This window comes from Propithecus coquereli, unplaced genomic scaffold (genome assembly GCF_000956105.1).
Source record: "Propithecus coquereli isolate 6110/MARCELLA unplaced genomic scaffold, Pcoq_1.0 Scaffold5, whole genome shotgun sequence".
Lineage (NCBI taxonomy): Eukaryota > Metazoa > Chordata > Mammalia > Primates > Indriidae > Propithecus > Propithecus coquereli.
The window spans coordinates 10,889,188-10,909,559 of record NW_012150840.1 but is presented as its reverse complement, the minus strand read 5'-3'; the positions used below and the strand labels follow the sequence as shown (position 1 = coordinate 10,909,559).

Genomic DNA, 20,372 nt, shown 5'->3' with positions numbered 1-20,372 from the left:
GCACAGACCTGGTAAAGGAAGTTGCTGGGCGGAGGTCACCGGACTGTCTTCAGTGGAGATAGGACAGATCAGAATCATCACATGTAATTGAACAGCAATTGCCTGAAGCCAAATGGCCACCCTTTAAAAGCTCTGCATTTCTGATTATTGTTAGGATGATGGCATTTCAGATAGGAGTCTCCTTCCTCCTCCTTTGCTGGCAAAGTAATAAAACTTCTCTTTCCGTCCCTTCAAACCACTTGTCCTTGTTCTTCTGATTCGGCCTCATAGATAAGTGGCCAAGCTTTCAGTAACAGGAACTGAGGTAAATAGGTCTTTAGTGTTTATCTGGGTAGTAGTTAGGCTGCAATTACTGTTTCATGTAGTTGGAGATGACAGAGGTTTTCATTTCCTCTGGTGTCCTTTTTGTCTCCTGTGTTGTGTTTGGGTTTCCCTAGAAAGTTGTCCTTAAAAAGCATCTTAGCCTTGCAATTCTTTCACCTGTAATCCTCTGTTATGATATGGGAGCCCTTTTGATGTGAAAGTAAGCTGTGGGGGAATGAGAAGCATTCTTTAATGTTATGATTATGTCCTCAGTCTATTATTGTGCCTGTGTCCCTGGAATGTGACCTTCACAGGTGCTTCTGAGCTTTTTTCCCCCCCTCCTTTAGGTGAGATAGGAAGGCTAAAAGGGGCTGGAGTTGGGTAATTTCCCTTCCTCAAATTGGATAACGCTCTCGTGAAATTTTTTTCCTTGCTGGGAAGGTCTTTGTTTTAGAGACACTCTCGGTGTATTTCAAAATGGTTACTGTTATCATCATATTTCAAAATGGTCACTTTTCCCCTCCTTCTTGCTAAACATAGGAAGATTTTTCTCTAATCTTTACCGTTAGAACCTGGTGGGGATCCAGGAAGTAAAACCCATGAAAGTGTAAGGGCTTCTATAGACAGGCATTTTTAACTCTCAAACTAGTTTATACTTAGCTTTCAACAATTTATAGAGGTTAGAGTTAGTGGCTCCAGCAACGTCTACTTTTTAGGTAAGATGATCTTTATTTTCTCAATTAGCCTGTCTCTCTGTTTTGCAGGATGGCAGTGTTCTAATTTCTTTTAAAGTGGAGAATACCCTTTGAATGATAAGAAGTCACACAAGATGGAAATAAAGATTTTATTAATTACATGTCCCAGGGGTACATGGCGTGCTGGAAGGCCACACAGAGACCAGTGCCTTTATGGGCATCCAAGACATTATTCAAACAGGTTTCCCATGGAGAGTTCTAATTGGTGGGTTTAAAGCCAGCAGTCATGAGTTCCAGGGAGTCATGCTATAATTGAGAAGTGGTCACTGCTGTATATCTACACAGTCCACAGGGTGTGGGGGTCAGTGGGTGAGTCAAGTAGGTTTTATCTAGCTGCCCCATGGGGTGGCGGTCACCAGGACCTGTTGTATAAGGCAGATATCTAGATTGACCACATTGAGGAACTGGGGGAAGGTGTAGAACTGGAAACTGTGCCAAGGTTGATTGAGCCCTGCTTCTGGTGTGAGAAAGTTAAACTTAATATTTACAATGGATACCAGGGCAACATGAAATTGTAAGAACTCACTACAGTCAGTTTGTTCTGTAATCTCATTTCCTTGATGTATCTAAGAAAAATTATTGATTTAGTTTGTTCAGCTTCTTTCTTTTTGTGAGGGTGGGAGTAATGACTTGCAAAGCTCCTTTACATGTCAGAGAGGAAACCAAAAGTACATTCACTGTGCAATTACTGTTCTTTAAAATTTTTTAGACTTGATTTATGGCCATGGATATCTTCAATTTTGGTAAATGCCCCATACATAGTTGAAAATAATGTGTATTCTGCAATTGTTGAGTATAGTATTTTATACATATCAATTAGGTCAGTTTGATTAGTATTAATTCTTTTATTTATTTACTTATTTTTCATCTACTGGTTCAGTTACTGAGAGAGGTATGTAAACATCTCCAACTATGATATTGGATTTTTAATTTTTTAAAGCTATGTTATTAGGAGCATTAAAAAACTGTGAAATGGTCCCTTTTGTCGTATTAAATATATTCTTTTTTATCTTGATTAGTACCTCTTTATCTCTGAATATTTCTTCTTGTCACTTTTTAATATGTTTCATCAGATTTCTATTGGTTAATGTTTGCATTACTTCTTTACATCTAATATTCACATGATTTATCTTTTGCTTTCAACTCTTCTATATGTTGATATTTGAAATGTGTCTCTTGTAAACAGCTTTTTTCCTAGCCTTAACACATATGCATCTTACAAAAGAATCTAAGACATTTTGAGTTCTCTATTCTGTTCCCTTGATCTATTTGTCTGCCTTTATACCAGTACCATGCTGTTTTGTTTACTGTAGTCTCGCAGCATAATTGGAAGTCCAATAATGTGATACCTCCAGATTTGTTCTTTTTACTTAGGGTTGCTTTGGCTATCCGAGCACTTTTTTGATTTCATATGAAATTTAGGAATTTTTTTCTAGTTCTATGAAAAATGGTCTTGGTATATTGGTGGGAATGGCATTGAATATGTAAATCACTTTGGGCAGCATGGACGTTTTAATAATGTTGATTCTTCCAATCCATGAGCATAGTATGTTTTTCTATTTGCTTGTATCATCTATGGTTTCTTTCATCAGCGTTTTGTAGTTCTTTTTGTAGAGATCTTTCACCTCTTTGGTTAAGTATATTCCTAGGATTTTATTTTCTTTGCAGCTATTGTAAATGGTATTGAGTTCTTGATTTGACTCTCAGCTTTATTGGTTGTTAGTGCATAGAAAATCTACTGATTTATGTACATTAATTCTGTAACCTGAGACTTTCCTGAATTTATTTATCAATTCTTGGAGTCTTTGGAGGAATGTTTAGGATTTTCTAGGTGTGTGGTCATATCATCAGCATATCATCAAGGATAGTTTGATTTACTCTTTTCTAATTTGGATGTCCTTTATTTCTTTCTCTTACCTGATTGTTCTGGCTAGGAATTCTAGACTGTGTTCAATAAAATTGATGACAGTGGACATCCTTGTCTTGTTCCAGTTCTTAGGGGGAATGCTTTCGACTTTTCCCCATTCAGTATGATGTTAGCTGTGGATTTTTAATATATGACTTTTATTATTTTGAGGCATGTTTTTTCTATGCCTAGTTTTTTGAGGTTTTTTTTTTTTTATTCTAAAGGTGCGTTGGATATTATCAAATGCTTTTTCTGCATATATTGAGATGATAATATGGTTTTTGCTTTTAATTCTACTTATGTGGTTAATCACATTTATTTATTTGCATATGTTTTTTTTTATTATTATTCCAGGATTTTGTGAGGGTACAAACATTATAGTTACACTTTATGTCTTTGCCTCACCCAAATGTGGGTTAAAGGCATGCCCTTCCCTCCCTTTAGTGCTCCCCGTGTCCTTTACTTGTAGATTTGCACCCCCATCCCCCTAATCCCTAGAGAGTATTTCTGCCATGTGATCAACCTAGTGTTGATCAGTTAGTACCAATTTGATGGTGAGTACAAATGGATGCCGTTCTTCTGCTCTTGTGGTGCCTCACTTTGGATAAGGGGCTTAAGTTTAATCCAGGAAAGTATAAGAGGTGCTAGATCACTGTCGTTTCTTATGATTGAGTAATATTCCATTGTAAACATATACCAAATTTTGATAATCCACTCATGGATTGACGGGCACTTGGGTTGTTTCCACATTCTTGCAATAGTGAATTGTGCTGCCATAAACATTCGGGTGCAGATGTCTTTATCGTAGAATGTTTTGTGCTCTTTTGGGTAGATGCCTAATAGTGCTATTGCTGGATCGAATGGTATCCATCTGGGATTGATTTTTGTGAGAGGTGAGAGGTAGGGGTCTAGTTTCAGTCTTCTGCAGGTAGTTTTCCAGTTTTCCCAGCACCATTTATTGAAAAGAGATTCTTTTCCTCAGTGTGTGTTTTTGTCAGCTTCGTCAAAGATTAGATTACCACATGCAGATGGTTTCATCTCTGGATTTTCAGTCCTGTTCCAGAGGTCAATGTCTCTATTCTTGTGCCAGTACCAAGCTGTTTTAGTTACTATAGCCTGGTAGTACAGCTTAAAGTCTGGTAAACTGATACCTCCCAGTTTGTTCTTTTTACTTAAGATTGTCCATACTACCTAAAGTGATCTACAGAATTAATGCAATCCCTATCAAAATCCCATTATCATTCTTCACAGATCTGGAAAAAATAATTCTACGCTTTGTATTTGCATATGTTGAACCATCCTTGCATCCTTGGGATGAAACCGACTTGATCATGGTGAATTATCTTTGAGATGTGCTGTTGGACTCAATTCACTAGTATTTTATTGAGGATTTTTGTACATATGTTCATGAGGGATTTTGGTCTATAATTTTCTTTTTTTATTATGTCCTTTCCTGGCTCTGGTATCAGGGTGATACTGGCTTTATAGAATGAGTTTGGGAGGATTTCCTCCTTCTCAATGTTATGGAACAGTTTCAGTAGTATAGGTGCCAGTTCTTCTTTGTAGGTCTGGTAGAATTCAGCTGTGAATCTGTGTGGTCTTGGGCTCTTTTTGGTTGGGAGATCTTTTATTACTGTTTTGATTTTGCTAATCATTATTGGTCTTTACAGGATTTCTATTTATTCCAAATTCAAGCTTGGGAGGTTGTGTGTTTCTAAAAATTTATCCATTTCCTTTAGATTTTCTAGTTTGTGTGCATAGAGGTTTTCATAGTAGTCACAGATGATCTTTTGTATTTCTGCGGTATTGGTTGTAATTCTCCCTTTTTATTTCTGATTGAGCTTACTTGAATGCTTTCTCTTTTACTCCTGGTTAATCTAGCTAGTGATCTATCAATGTTGTTTATCTTCTAGAAGAACCAACTTTTTGCTCATTGATACTTTGTATTTTTTCTCTTTCTTTTTAACTTCCATTTTGTTTAGTTCTGCTCTGATCTTTGTTCTTTCTTGTCTGCTACCTTTGGGTTTGTTTTGTTTTTCATTTGCTGGTCCTTCAGGTGTGACATTAGGTTTTAATTTGTGATCTTTCTGTCTTTTTAATGTAGGCATTTAGTGCTATGAACTTCCTTCTTAGCACTGCTTTTGCTGTACCCCAGAGATTTTGATAGCTTGTGTTGCATTTGTTTTTCAATTCAAAAATTTTTTATTTCTGTCTTGATTTTGTCATTGACCCAAGGAGCAGCATCAGGTTGTTTAATTTCCATGACTTTGTGTTGAATTGAATGTTTCTCTTCGAATTTATTTCTATTTTTATTCCACTATGGTCTGTTAAGATACATGGTTTGATTTTGATTTTTTTGAATTTACTGTGACTAGTTTTGTGGCCTAAGATATGATCATTCTTGGAGAATCCCATGCGCTGATGAGAAGAATGTAAATTCAGTAGTATTTGGGTACATTTTCTGTAATGTCTGTTATGTCCCTTTTTGTTAGAGTTCATTTAAGTCCAGTTCTTCTTTATTGATTTTCTGCTTCAATGCTCTGATCTGTCTAGCTCTGTCAGTGGAATGTTGAAGTCCCTGGAAATTGCTATGCTACTGTGTATTTCTTTGCTTAGATCTAGTAGAATTTCCTTTATGAATCTGGGAGCTCTTGTATTAGGTGCATATATATTTAGGATTGTTATGTCTTCTAGTTTAATAGCTCCCTTTACCATTATAGAATGATCATCTTTGTATTTTTTGTCATTGTTGATATAAAGTCTATTTTGTCTGATATGAGAATGGCTACACCTGTGCGCTTTGGTTTCCATTTGCATGGAATATTTTTTTCCATCTCTTTACCTTGAGTCTATGTGAGTCCTTGAGATTTAGATATGTTTCTTGGAGAGAGTGTAAACTTAGGTTGTGTTTTTTCATCCATTCAGCCAGTTTATGTCTTTTAAGTGGGGCATTAAGTCACTTCATATTCAGTGTTAGTATTGATATGTGGGATGCTGTTCTGTTCATTATTTTGGGTGATACTTTTTTGTTTTATTATTCCTCTTGTGCTATTGTTTTATAAGAGCTATGAGCTTTAACTTTCAGGAGTTTTTACACTGGTGAGTATCAGTTGTGTTGTTCCACATATAATACAGTTCTGAGTATTTCCTGAAGGGCAGGGTAGTAGTGACAAATTCCCTTAGTGTGTGTTTGTCTAGAAAAGTCTTCATTTCTCTATTATTTACAAAACTTAATTTTGCAGGATACAAAATTCTTGGCTGGCCGTTTTTCTGTTTAAGAAGACTGAAGATGGGGCCCTAATTCCTTCTGGACTGTAAGGTCTCCATTGAGATGTCTGCTTTTAGCCCGATGAGTTTTCTTTCATAGGCTAGTTATTTCTCTCATCTTGCTGCTTGTTGAATTTTCTCCTTCATTTTGACTTTGACCAAGTTGATGATTATGTGTATTGGCAATGTCCTATTTGCTGTGAATCTTCCCAGTGTTTGATGACCATCTCGTATCTGGATATCTGAATCTCTGGTGATACCAGGGAAGTTTTCCTCAGTAATTCCCTTAAATAAGTTTTCTATGATTTTTGCTTTTTCTTCTTTTTCCTCAGGGATACCTATAATTTGTATATTGGTTCACTTCACATAGTCCCATATTTCTCTGAATGTTTGATCATTCTTCTTTATTCTTTTTTCTGCATCTTTGACTGACTGTGTTAGTTTGAGAGGCTTGTCTTCAAGCTCTGAAATTACTTCTTCTGCTTGGTCTAGTCTGTTACTGAAGCTTTCTGCTATATTTTGAAATTCTTAAATGACTCTTTCATTTTTTAAGTTCTGTTATTTCCCTTCTTATGTTGTGTAGCTCTTTAGTAAGTTTTTCATTGTTTTCACTGATGTCCTGAAACATTTTTTGGCTTCTTTGTGTTGGTTTTCAACTTTCTCTTTAGTCCTATTTATCTTATTTACCATCCATGTTCTAAATTACATTTGTCACATTTTGACAATTTCCTTTTGGTTGAGGTCCATTGTTATAGATCCATTGTGATCCCTTGGAAGTGTTTAACTAGCTTGTGTTTTCACATTACCAGGGTTCTTTTGCTGGTTTCTTTTCACCTGAAACCTCTTCTTTCAGCTCAGGGCAAATAGGTTTGAAGTGCACCTTTTCTTCTTTGTTGGGACCCATCTACTTAGTGAGAAGAAGGAGAAGTATCTAGATGGTGCTTTTGTGACGTGCTCTGGAAGATTGACCTAGCAGGGGAGGGGTGGATGCACTGAGAGCCTGTAATGCAGCTGATATGTGTTGTCCCTTTCCCCTTTGATTGTCTCAGTCTAAACTTGTGCTGGATGACCTTCGTGCAAAGTGGTGGGTTGTTCCCCAGGCCACTATTGGAAGCTCAGGTTGAAGGCTAGGCAAATACCTCTCCATAGGGTCTGGCATTGGGGAGATAGCTCTGCCTGGGTCTTCCTGCAGCAATGGGCAGAGCTATCTAGGCAGTGGTCATGGTTCTCAGGGTTGAGAGCATTCTCGCCAACCAGGTCCCAGTGCCATGGAGGCTCGAGGCTAGCTGGTCACTGGCAGAGTGTTGGACTGTGGGAGAAGTTCCCACTAGGCAGCTGGTAGGAGCCATGGTGATGGGACCACAGGGCTCTGTGGTGTTGCTGCAGTCTCAGAGCCAGAGTTGTGGTGGAGCTGGAGCCTTGGGGGTGGGGCATGGGGTCCTGTGTGCCTCAGATCCACGCTGCATGTCCCAGCTGTGGTGCTGGAGCCTTGGGGGTGGGATACAGTTCCCACTGACAGTGGGGGAGTCTGGGAGCTAGGGCTGCAGGTCCAGTGGTGGTACTGGAACCCTGGGGATGGAGCCTGCAGGGCCTGGTGATGATACTAGAGCTTTGAGGGTGAGGCTGTGGTGTTGGCTGCTGGGCAGCTGGGGCTCTCCCCTTACTCAGGTCTCGTGAAGGCAGCTGCTGCAGGGCTTCTCAGGTGGTCTGTGGTGCCCAATCTGTTCAGATCCCCTTTGGGGAGGTGTGCTTGGCTCCCAGTCATGGGGTGTGTAAGAGCATTGCTTTTCCCGCTCCCTCCCCAGCTAGCTGGGGCAATGCAGAGGCAGCTGCAACAAAACCAAGCCTACTGTAGACTTGGCGTTCTGGACCTGAGAGCCCAGAATGGTATCAGTTACAGTAATCTAGGAATAGGAGACTCCAGGTCCCTGTTGTGCCCGCTTTCCAGTGCAATGTTGTTGCACAGACTCCAAGCAGCTACCTGGTAAGTCTGGAGGTCTGCAGTGGTGGTGGGGACCCCCTCACAGCTCAGGCAACAGTGCCTGTGGGGGGAACATGGAGCCCCAGGATTCTCTTCTCTTGTCCTTCCCCACGTGTGGATGCCTCCCCCAGCGACCTTCTGATCTTGCCAAGTAGATCACCCTGTAACCTTCTCCTTCACTCTCAATGTCCCCTGTCACTTCTCTGATGATTCACAATGCTCTTTTCAAGAAGACCCATCCGTAGGTGGGCATCCACCTGCAACTTTTACGCCTCTCCTTGAGTGCAATGTATGTGGGCTGCCTCTAGTCTGCCATTTTGCCTGTCCCCCGACGTATATTCCTTCTATGCCTAGTTTTTGAAAGTTTTTTTTATCATGAAGGTATGTTGAATTTTACCAAATGCTTTTTCTGTATCTACTCGGATGATTGGATCATTTTGTTTTCATTCTATTGATGTGATACATCAGGTTTGTTGATTTGCATGTGTTGAATATTCCTTCATCCCCAGGATAAATCCTAAGTGATCATGGTGTATTATCTTTTTGATGTGCTGTTGGGTTCAGTTTGCTAGTTTTTTTTTTTTTAAGAATTTTTGTGTCTATGTTCATCAGTGTTATTGGCCTATAATTTTCTTTTTTTGTTGCATCTGTGTCTGGTTTTGGTATCAGGGTAATGCTAGTCTTGTAGAATGATTTAGGGAAATTCTCGCTTCTTCAATTTTTAGAATAGTTTGAGAAGAATTTATGTTAATTCTTTTTTTAAAGTTTGGTAGAATTCAAAGTGAAGCCATCTAGTCCTGGATTTTCTTTATGGAAAGAATTTTTCTTGCTCATTAAATCTCATTACTCATTATTGGTCTGTTCTGGTTTTCTATTTCTTCCTGATTCTATCTTGGTAGGTTGTATGTGTGTGTGAATGTATCCATTTCTTCTAGGTTTTCTAGTTAGTTACTGTATTTTTTCAAATAGTCTCTGATGATCTTATGTATTTTGGTGGTATTAGTTGTAATGTCTCCTTTTTCATTTCTGATGACTTGGATTTGCTTTCTTTTTTTCTTGGTTAGGCTAGCAAGTGGTTTATTGATTTTGTTAACTTTTCAAAAAACCAATTTCTCAGTTTATTGACCCTTTCTATTGTCTTTTTAGTCTCTATTTAGTTGTGCTCTGATCTTTATTATTTCTTTTCTTCTATTAATGTTGGATTTGGTTTGTTTTTGCTTTTCTAGTTCCTTGGGGTACATCGTTAGATTGTTTATTTAAATCTTTCTTTTTTTTCAATGTAGGCATTTATTGCTATAAACTTCTCTCTTAGTACTGCCTCTGCTGTATTTCGTAAGTTTTGGTATGTTGTGTTTTGATTTTCTTTTGTTTCAAGAAATTTTTTTATTTCCTTTTTAGTTTCTTGACCTGATGGTTGTTCAGGAGCATATTGTTTTCTTTTTATGTATTTGTACAGTTTCCAGTGTTCCTCTTGTTATTGATTTCTAATTTTATTTCAAGTGGTCTGAGAAAATACTTGATATAATATCAATTTTTAAAAATTTGTTGAAAATTAATTTGTGTCCTAACATGTTCTATTCTGATGAATGTTCCGTGTTCTGATGAGAATAATATATATTCTGTAGCTGTTGAATAAAATGTTCTCTGAATGTCTTTTAGGTTCATTTGGTCTAATGTGCAGTTTAAATTCATTTTTTTTGGTTAATTTTCTATGTAGATGATTTGTCTAATGTTGAGAGTGGGGTATTAAAGTCCCCAACTATCAGTATATTGGGATCTACCTCTCCCTTTGGATCTAGTAGTATTTGCTTTATATATCTATAAACACATATGTTTAGAATTGTTATATCCTCTTGATGAATTGATTCATTTATCATTATATAATGATGTTCTTTGCCCTTTTTTTTTTTTTTTTTTTTTTACTGTTTTTAACTCATGCCTGTTTTATCTAAGTATAGCTACTCCTGCTCCATTTTGGTTTCTATTTGCGTAGGATATTTGTCAATCCCTTTATTTTCAGTCTGTATGTATCTTTATAGATGAGGTGAGTTTCTCTTAGGCAGCATATTGTTGGGACATGTTTTTTTTTAAATTTCTTCAGCTGGCCTATAGTTTTCTAAGTGAAACATTTAATCTGATTACATTCAAGGTTATTATTAATATGCAAGGGCTTATTCCTGTCATCTTATCGATTTCTGTTTGTTTTGTATAGCCTCGGTTCCTTTCTTTCTCTGTTATTATTTATCATTGTGGTTAGGTGGTAACATTTTGGTTTTTTCTCTTTCTTGTTTGGGGGACTTTGCTCTACCAATTTAAAATTTTTGTTTTGTTTTCATGAATGTAGTTATTGTTCTTTCATTTCCAGGTATAGGACTCTCTTAAACATTTCTTTTTTTTTTTTTTTTTTTTTTAGTGAGTGCCGTGGCGTCAGCCTAGCTCACAGCAACCTCAGACTCCTGGGCTCAAGCAATCCTACTGCCTCAGCCTCCCAAGTAGCTGGGACTACAGGCATGTGCACCATGCCCGGCTAATTTTTTTTTTTATATATATATATATTTTTAGCTGTCCAATTAATTTCTTTCTGTTTTTGGTAGAGACGGGGTCTCACTCTTCCTCAGGCTGGTCTCGAACTCCTAAGCTCAAACAATCCGCCCGCCTCGGCCTCCCAGAGTGCTAGGATTACAGGCATGAGCCACCGCGCCCGGCCTTCTTAAACATTTCTTATAGGGCCAGTCTTGTGGTGATGAATTCCCTCAGCTTTCTTTTGTCTGGGAAAGACTTTATTTCTCCTTCATTTATGAAAGATAATTTTGTTGGGTATAATATCCTTGGTAGGAAGTTTTTTTTCTTTTCAGCACTTTGAATATATTATTCCATACTTTCTTGGTCTTTAATGTTTCTTCTAAGAAACCCACTGTCTGATGGGGTTTTCTTAATGAATTAGTAGATACTTTTCTCTTGCAGTTTTTAGAATTCTCTCTTGGTATTTGCCTTTTGATAGTTTGATTATAATATGCCATGAAGAAGATATTTTTGAATTATATCTATTTGGTGAGTTTTGAGCCTCCTGAATCTGGATGTCTAAATCTCTTACTAGACTTGGCAAGTTTTCATCTACTGTTTTGTTAGTTTTCTAACCCTTTCATTTTCTCTTCACTTTCTGGGATTCTGAAAATTCCAATATTTGGTCATCTTATGGTGTTCCATGTGTCACAAATGTTTTCTTCATTCTTTTAAAAAATTTTTGTCTGACTGGCTTATTTCAAAAAATTGGTAATTAAGTTCTTAGATTCTTTTTTTGCTTGATCTAGTCTTTTATTGAAGCTTGCAATTGTATTTTGTGTTCAATTCAGTGAATTCTTCAGTTCCAGGGTTTCTCTTTGGTTCTTTTTTATGATATCTCACTCTTTGGTAAACTTCTTATCCATATCCTGAAATTTTTTTTACTTCTTTGTATTGCTTTTCAGAAATGTCTTGTATTTCCATAAGCTTCTGTAGTATCAATATTTTGAATTCTTTTTCCAGGATTTTGATTTATTTTTGATTTGGATGTATCGCTGGAGAATTATTTTGGTTTTTTAGAGGTGTCATCTTTCCTTCCTTTTTTATCTTTTCTGTGTGTCCTTACATTGATATCTGCACATCTGCTGAAACAGTCACATTTCCCATGTTTTTGAATTTGCTTTTGAAAGGGAGGACTTTTTCCTGAAGATGTATTTTTGTTATTGGTTTGGTAAAGCCCCTTTGTTTTCTTTCTGGGTGTATATAGTAGTGTATAGTATGTGAATGATTTCTTTGGCTGTAAACAGCATCAGTGGTGTCTGTGATTTCCTTGGTGGCTTAGGGTACAGTTGTTAGTGGAGGGTATGAAGTTTTGCTGGGGACTGGGACACCAGGTTGGCCAGTCTTTGGGACCTAGTGGTGGCAGTGATGGGTTGAGCATGCCTGTCCTTGGGCTCCATGGTGGCATATACTGACACCAGTGTTAGTAGATTCATGAAGGCTGATTCTTGGGCCTTCAGGTGGTTTGCTTAAGTTCTTGGAATGGCAGCAGTGGGCTGAGCAGGTGGGTGGGTTCTCAAGCCCCTGATACTTGGCATGGTGTGGATGATGGTGGTAGCAATGGTAGACAACCCTCTGGGACCGAAGCAGTCCATGCCGGTGTTGGCAGTGGCTATAATGGTTGAGTGCGTCAGTCTCCAGCCTCGTAAGTAGCACATGTGGGTGGGTGCCAGCTTGTGGTGGTACTGGTAGGTTGAGTGGGCCTGACTTCAGACTCTGGGGGGAATGCTCAGGTGCTACCTGTGTGGGACTGGGCTGAGTGATCCCCAGACTCCTGGATGTTGTGCTTGGATACTTTGGGGGTGGAGCCTAGTCAGACAGACCTGCCCTAAGGCCCTTTGTTGGTGCATCCAGGCACTGGCTATGGTTGCAGGAGCGGGATAATCACCAGGCTGCTGGTGGAGTGTTCAGGTGGGAGTGGGAGAAGATGCATTGCAGCCCTGCTACTGGGGAGGGCAGGGTTGCTTTCCCTTAGGTACAGCCATAGATAGGCAGCTAGAACACATGGACTTTACTCGTGCCCCAGCTCTGCAGCAACCAGCAGTGGCAGTAGTTGCAGATAGTGGAATTTGTCCTCAGGGAAGGATGGGGAAACTGAATTGCTGGCTGTCATTCTGCTTTGGCCCTGATGACAGGGCAGGATGCAGTTCAGTGTGGTCTATGCTCTTAAAATGGTGCCACCCTAACTGCTGTTTTGGACTAGGGGCTTGTGGGACCCAGTGTGAGCTCGCTCTCTCTGGAAGAATACCTTTGCATGGTCTCCAGGCAGCTGCCCACTTTATTCTGGGGGTTTGTAAGGGTCAAGGTGCTCCTGTGGCTAGGAGTGTAGGAATTCATTGGGGGAATGTTGACTGCTGAGGTTCTCTTCCTTACCCTTTACCTGCATTAGGGAGTCGCTCCAGATTCCTGGCCAATCCTGGCCAAACAGGCTGCCTCATTTCCTTCTCCTTCTTAGTGCTTTACCTCACTTCTTTGTTGAATTCCAGTGTTACCTCTTAGATGTTCTATTTGAAGTGTGATTATATACAAACTATTTTGGTTCTTCTCCGTGGAAGAAGTGCATACCAGATGCATCTAGTCAGCCATCTTGAAGCCCTTCTATTTTTTATTTTTTTCAAAAATACAAATCCAATTTCTTATCGATGTAGAACTGTTTAGATTTTGTATTTCTTTTGTCACTTCTTTTCATTTTGTTTTTCAAGAAATTTGCCTATGTTGCTTAAACTTTCAAATGTATTGGTAGAAAGTTATTTATAATATGTTATGCTTCTTTTATGTCTATAGGAATTGATACTTGTAATTTGTGTTTTATCAGTTTAGCTCTTCAACAGTATTACTAGGTGTTTGTTGATTCTGTTTTTTTTCAAAAGTAACTAGTTTTTGTCTTTGATGATTTTCTTTCTAAAATTTTTAAATGTCATTGTTTTGTTCTCTCATCTTTATTTTTCTTTTATTCTGCTGTTAAAACTTAATTACTTGTAGTTTTCTACCTTCTTGGGGCTATATTTCAAATAAAATGTTTTCAGTTTTTCTCTTTTTCTAACATACAGACTAAAAGCCAGAAAATTCAAAGTATCACATTAGCTACATTCCACACTTTAATTTATTATATTTTCATTAACAGTCCAAAATATTTTCAGTTATACATTTTGATCATATTTGACTCAAGGCTTATTTAGAGGCTATTGTTTAATTTTAAAGCACATGAATACTGTCTTTTTTCCCTGTATACCATTTTCTTTACAATTCTGAAGTCATTAAGGAACATACTATCTAATTTTTTTGTGATTTCTTGAGACTTCCTTTATAACCATGGATATCACCTTTTTTGATAAATATTTCTTGTGTATTTCAACCTAATTTGTGCTGTAATTGGGTGTAGTGTTAATTAGGTTAAGTTAATTAACATTGCTTGAGTTTTCTATTTCCTTATTCATTTTTTTGTCTTGTAGTTCTATCAGTTACTGAAAGAATGTTAATACCTACAGTGGATTTTGTATTTTTCTATTTCTCCTTTTACATTTCTCAAGATTTCCTTTATACATTTTGAAGCTATTTATTAAGTAGATAACAAATTCCTGTTGAGTTTTATCATATCAAATATATCCTCTTTATAACTACTTAACCACTGCTATCGTTATGGTTTCTTCAGGGTTTTTTTTGCCAAAATGAATTAGTAAAATATTGCAAATATTTTGGAGTAGAAGTTATTTCCTTGTACTTCAGACTTAGAACTTGTCCCCTAGAGCATGTTGAGATCTGGTTCTCATTTTCATATAGAGCCATAAGGGGTGGTAGGAGTATGTCTTGAGGAGACTGGACATCCTCTTGCAGAGTAAGTTCCCCAGCTGAGGTCATTACAGGGTCTCAAGCTAGAGGTGGCTAGACTTCTCAGCCACCTTTTGGGCTCTTTTACTAGTAAGCGAGACTCGGGGATACTTGGAAGTATCTAATCAGAAACATCCAAGTCCACCTGAAAGTCCCCATTTTAAGTCCCAGCATTTTTTCCTTCTCAACATACTAACTTTTCCCACTAGAGTGTTGACCAATGTATGTATTTAACTCACAAAGTAATTCTGCAACCCCTACAGTTATTTTGATTTTTAGTGAGCTTGTTCCTATGGCTAAAGCAGAGATTCTTTTAATTCCACTATTATAAGCTCTCTATTTCAGCTGAGAATTTAGTGTCTTGAGCCTAGTTGTGTAAATTGTCCATTATGATTAAAGGTAGCTATCCTACCCCTCAGTCCTTGAGGTATGATAGTCATCATCACATAGTCACTTTGTCTCTTTACGTACTTGTGTCAATAGGATACTTCATCACAATCAATGTTGAGTAGTAATTTAAATAATTGTGATGCCACTGCATGCCCATTCCCCATTGGATGGGAGTTCAGCAGTGTATTTGAGGCCATGGACATGCCCAAACCAATCCCAGATTGCCATTTTGTCTTTCTGTCTTGCTATCACTCCTGGTACCAAGTCCTGTCTGTCTGTCAAGATCCAGTCCGGGAAAGAGAAACCCACCAAGGAAAACTAAGATAGGAAAACTTTGAAAAGGCATTAAAGATCTGAAAGGACTAAAAAAGGGAACACTGAGGTACACAGAGGTAGGATTCCCAGAAGGAGCTATTAATACATCTCTAAGAAAGGGGAAACAAAGGGAAGAGGTTGGGGCCATCAAAACCTAGATTCTTTCCTAATGGGCCTCAGGTCTGGACCTGGACTGTAGGGGACAGGGCATTCCTTGGTGGTGCTGGTGATTCAGGATCTCAGGAAAGCAGTATTGTGGAGCTCATAGCTGGACCTCTTAGAAAGTGATGCTGAGGTGGTGCTGGTACCTTAGGCACTTGGAAGAAGGTCCTCCAAAAGCTATGATTCCGGCTTCAGAGGAAGGATATTGCTCACTTGGGGCTGGTATCAAGGCTATTTGTGGCATGGCCTGATAGAGCTGATAGTGTAACATCTCAGAAAGAGACGCTGTCAGGCTGACATTGGTTGCCCAGGGGACTGGAAGATGGTCTTGTTTATCTAGTTTTCAGACTAGTGAGGGAGGGAGCTCTGTTCTGCTAGTACTGGTACCTTCAATGGGGTTTGATGGAGCTGGCTCTGTAAATGTGGTATTAACCAAATATCACTGCCAGAACAAGGAAGCACTGCTAGGGCTACGAAGAGAGTAACAGCAAACAAACAGGAAGTAACAACTTATCCTCTTTTTGCCTTTTAGTGTCCCTCTAGTGTCCAACTTGGTAAACTCTTTAGGAAGCCCACTCACATTGTAGAAATATAATATACAGAATGCTATCTCCAGCTTCAAAGACCGAATATAATTTTTCGATTTAGAATTCAGTAAATAGTTGAGATAGTTAGTATAAGAACTGTTAGCATTATGCTTTTGTTAGATTCTTGGTGATGGTTAACAACAACAGATATGGATTCATGTGAAGCCCTCTGATACTTTCCACTCTGTTGTGTTTCATTTACTTATGGCCAACTAAATTGATATCATGACTCACTATGGTTTGTGATACAAATTTGGCAAATGCTGAAATAGGTCTAGACTGAGTGCATGGAAAGATGATAGAGTTTTGAGGAATTTTTAAATTGCTACTGGAAATAGAAGAGTTAATGACTGATGTAGAAGAAGATTCTCACAGTGGTTGAAGTCCCAGTAATATTAGAGGAAAGACCTTTGGAACATACCAGTTCACAAAATTAATGGGAACGCAGTGTTGCTTTAGGACTTGTCTTTGTAGTCATGCAACAGCGACAAAGACTGGCCTGTCACAAAGATTCTTTGGAAACAACTTTTGTATTACAGCCTCATCATATTTCTGACAATGCTTAATATAGGTTATTATGCTCTCCAAAGACTTTTTCTTTCATAATCCTCTCCCAATTCACCCATTCCCATCTTAATATCCCAAACTCTATGACAGATACCAAGGATATTATGAAGTGAGACATGGAAAGGAAATCTGGCCATTGGGATTTCACCTCTTTCAGAGATACATTCCCCGAGATATTTCATCTAGTGATCTTGGTTTTCTCTGGTGGCATCTGGTAGCCACCCATTAGTTCTGGAATCCCACACGTGGGTACAGTTTCTCTTGACATCATAATGGCAAGGATATTGCTCATGCTCTATACTTCTGGTCCTATTTATGCCCTTATTTAGAATATTCGGGCTACCAGTATGTGTTAACAACATGTGTCCAAATTTGTTTTAACTTTTGATTTCAAATATTAAGCAAATTATTAATGATACTTTTAAGTGAAAGTCAGTAAATGACCAAAATTAACTTTTACCTGACTGAAAATTTGTGTTTTCAACAGTAATGTGGTTTTTAAAGTTCACTCAAATTGTGGACATCCAAACATTTTAACGAACTGACTCTAGGCTTAAGCTCCTCAGCTCAGCGTTCTTTGGAAAACAAATCTATAGATCCAAGTAGCTCCCCAGCCATGTGAAAAGTAGATTTGAATCTATATTGACATGACCAAGATAAGCCTCTAATGATTGAGAACAGGATGCAGGTGGGCTGTGAGGGGAGAAGGCTGTTGCCTTTATGCTGCAACTGGGGGCAACTGGGCTGTGTGCCCTGCCCCAAAACAGCTGTCCCACTCCCTGTTACGCCGTCAGTATGCCTTCCTTCCCTTGAATGTCCAGGGCTTTTCTGCAGGTAAAAATGCATTATAAAATAAAAACAGTCTTGATTGGAGGAGGTCTTCCTATACTAATAAGCCCTTTAAGGAGGGCTTTTTTGACTGCTAAGTTAGAACTGGATGGGGTCTACATGAGATGTCTGTGGATAGGAGAAAGGAAATGGAACAAACTGAAGAAAGGAACAAAAAATGGTGGGATTTGGATGGATTGTCCACATGTTCCTGAAGGTACAGGATGCCAGTAGGTTTTTGGGTGGAAGAGAAATTTGAATCATATGCCATGTCTTTTTAAAATGGAATTTTTTTTTTTTTTTGCAATTTTACATGTTTAAAGAATAGTATATAATGAATCTTTATGTATTGACCATCAAGGTTTGACAGTTATCCATCTGGGTCCAATCTTCTTCATTTATTCCTGGAACCCCCCTTCTCCCTTATATATTAAGAGAATCCCATGCATTTTATTGCTTCAGATCAGTCCCGATGTGAGAATCAGTTTGCTTCACTTTCTTCTCTCTCTCTCTTATCCTTCCTATCCCGCCCACCCCATCCTAGCTCTTCTTCTTATTTTCACTTTTTATTTTCAGCACTGCAGCTCTGATGGTCTAGCTCTGGCAGAACACAGATCCATAAGGTCAGCCCTGTACCCTCAGCAGCTCAGAAGAAGGAGCCAGACCAGCGGTTCCTCACTCCCTGTCCCCTTGTGCTCTGGACAGATGGCTCCATAATGGCAGTGGGTGAGACCCTGCTGTATCTCAGGGCCACTCTTCTGCTGCTCTGGCTTGAGGTGCCTTTGCCCACTTATGGCCACTCTCAGGCCAGGCCCTCCCAGCATTTCACCTCCCCGGAAGTGGTGATCCCCTTGAGGGTGATCAGCAAGGGCAGAGGTACAAAGGCTCCGGGATGGCTCTCCTATAGCCTGAGATTTGGGGGCCAGAGACACATTGTCCACATGAAGGTCAAGAAGCTGTTGTTTTCCACACACCTCCCTGTGTTCACCTACACGGAGCAGGATGCCCTCGTCCAGGATCAGCCCTTCATCCCTGATGACTGCTACTATGACGGTTATGTGGAAGGGTTCCCTGTGTCCCTGGTTGCCCTCAGTACCTGTTCTGGGGGTTTTCAAGGAATGCTACAGATAAATGACCTTGCTTATGAAATTGAGCCAATTAGGATTTCTGCCACATTTGAACACCTGATGTATAAGATAGACAGTGAAGACACACAGTTCCCACCTATGAGATGTGGTTTAACAGAAGAGAAAATAGCACGTCAATTGGAGTTGCAATTGTCATACAATTTCACTCTGAAGCAAAGTTCTTATTTCGGCTGGTGGACCCACCAGAGGTTTCTTGAGCTTGCAGTGGTTGTAGACCATGGTAGATACCTTTTCTCTGAAAGTAATGTGTCAGTAATTCAGTACCAAGTATTTGTTACTGTCAATATTGTGGATGCTCTCTATGAAGCTCTTAACATTGATATAATTTTGACTGGAATTGAGATATGGACTGAAAAAAATCCATTTTCTACCAGTGGGGACTTAGATCGTGTTGTGGAGGAGTTTGGTTTTTGGAAGTATTTTAACTTTGATAGGCGAGTGCATCATGATACTGTGCATCTTCTTATAAAAGAATTACATGGTGTGAAGCTTGGTGTTGCCTATGTTAAAGGAATATGCCAGACTCCATTTAATTGTGGAGTTGATGTTTTTGAAGACAACAGCGTGGTTGGTTTTGCACTGGTTTTCGCCCATGAGCTTGGTCATAATTTGGGTATGGTACACGACACTGTATGGTGTTTATGTGGGCTAGAATTTTGCATAATGTATGCCTACAGAAAGTCATCAACTAGATTCAGCAACTGCAGTTATGCTCAATATTTTGACAATAGTTACGATACTGGATTATGTCTTCACCCTCCTCCATATCCAGAGAATATCTTTAGGCTGAAGTTCTGCGGAAACCTAGTGGTTGAAGAAGGAGAGGAGTGTGACTGTGGAACCGTGCATCAGTGTGCTAAAGATCCCTGTTGTCTGTTAAACTGCACTCTGACTCCTGGAGCTACTTGTGCTTTTGGAAGGTGTTGCAAAGACTGCAAATTCATGCCATCAGGAACTTTATGTAGACAACAGGTCAGTGAATGTGACCTTCCGGAGTGGTGCAATGGGACATCCCATCAATGCCCAGATGATGTGTATGTGCAGGATGGATTTTCCTGTAGTGTTAATACCTACTGCTATAAAAAGTCATGCAATAACCATGATATTCAATGTAAAGAGATTTTTGGCCAAGATGCACTGAGTGCATCTCAGAGTTGCTACAAAGAAATCAATACCCAAGGAAATCGTTTTGGTCACTGTGGTATTGTAGGCACAATATACGTACGGTGTTTGACCGCTGATATCATGTGTGGAAGAGTTCAGTGTGAAAATGTAACAGAGATTCCCAAACTGATAGACCATACTACAGTGCGTCAATTTCACTTCAATGACACGACTTGCTGGGGCACTGATTATCATTTGGGGATGTCTATACCTGATGTTGGTCAAGTGAAAGATGGAACTGCGTGTGGTCCAGAAAAGATCTGCATCAACAGGAAGTGTGCCAGTATGGTTCGTCTGTCACCAGCCTGTCAGCCTGAGACCTGTAACATGAGAGGGGTCTGCAATAATAAACAGCACTGTCACTGCGACCATGGATGGGCACCTCCCTACTGTAAATACGAAGGCCTTGGAGGAAGTAATGATAGCGGCCCACCTCCTGGGATCAGCACAGAAGTGTTAAACATGAAGAGAAATTTGAGTTATATCTCATTATTGTGGCTTCTTCCTTTGATGGCTTTATTTTTATTTTGCTTCCTTGTACTCTGTAAGAAAAGGAAAAAAACAAAAGAGAAAGTTGAAGAAAATGCATAGAAAGGAAGAAAACAGAAA

At 39.0% G+C, this 20,372-nt stretch overlaps 1 protein-coding gene across 1 annotated transcript; it reads left to right on the top strand.

The window, feature by feature from the left end:
* The first annotated feature begins 18,167 nt into the window (after positions 1–18,167).
* On the top strand, positions 18,168–20,354 carry LOC105819745 (disintegrin and metalloproteinase domain-containing protein 20-like). The gene has a single exon (XM_012656048.1). The coding sequence runs from the start codon at positions 18,168–18,170 to the stop codon at positions 20,352–20,354; it is 2,187 nt and encodes a 728-aa protein (XP_012511502.1).
* The last annotated feature ends 18 nt before the right edge of the window (positions 20,355–20,372 follow it).

Excerpts from the sequence above, each read along its gene's own strand:
- LOC105819745 (XM_012656048.1), top strand. The coding sequence starts at position 18,168 with ATGGCAGTGGGTGAGACCCTGCTGTATCTCAGGGCCACTCTTCTGCTG.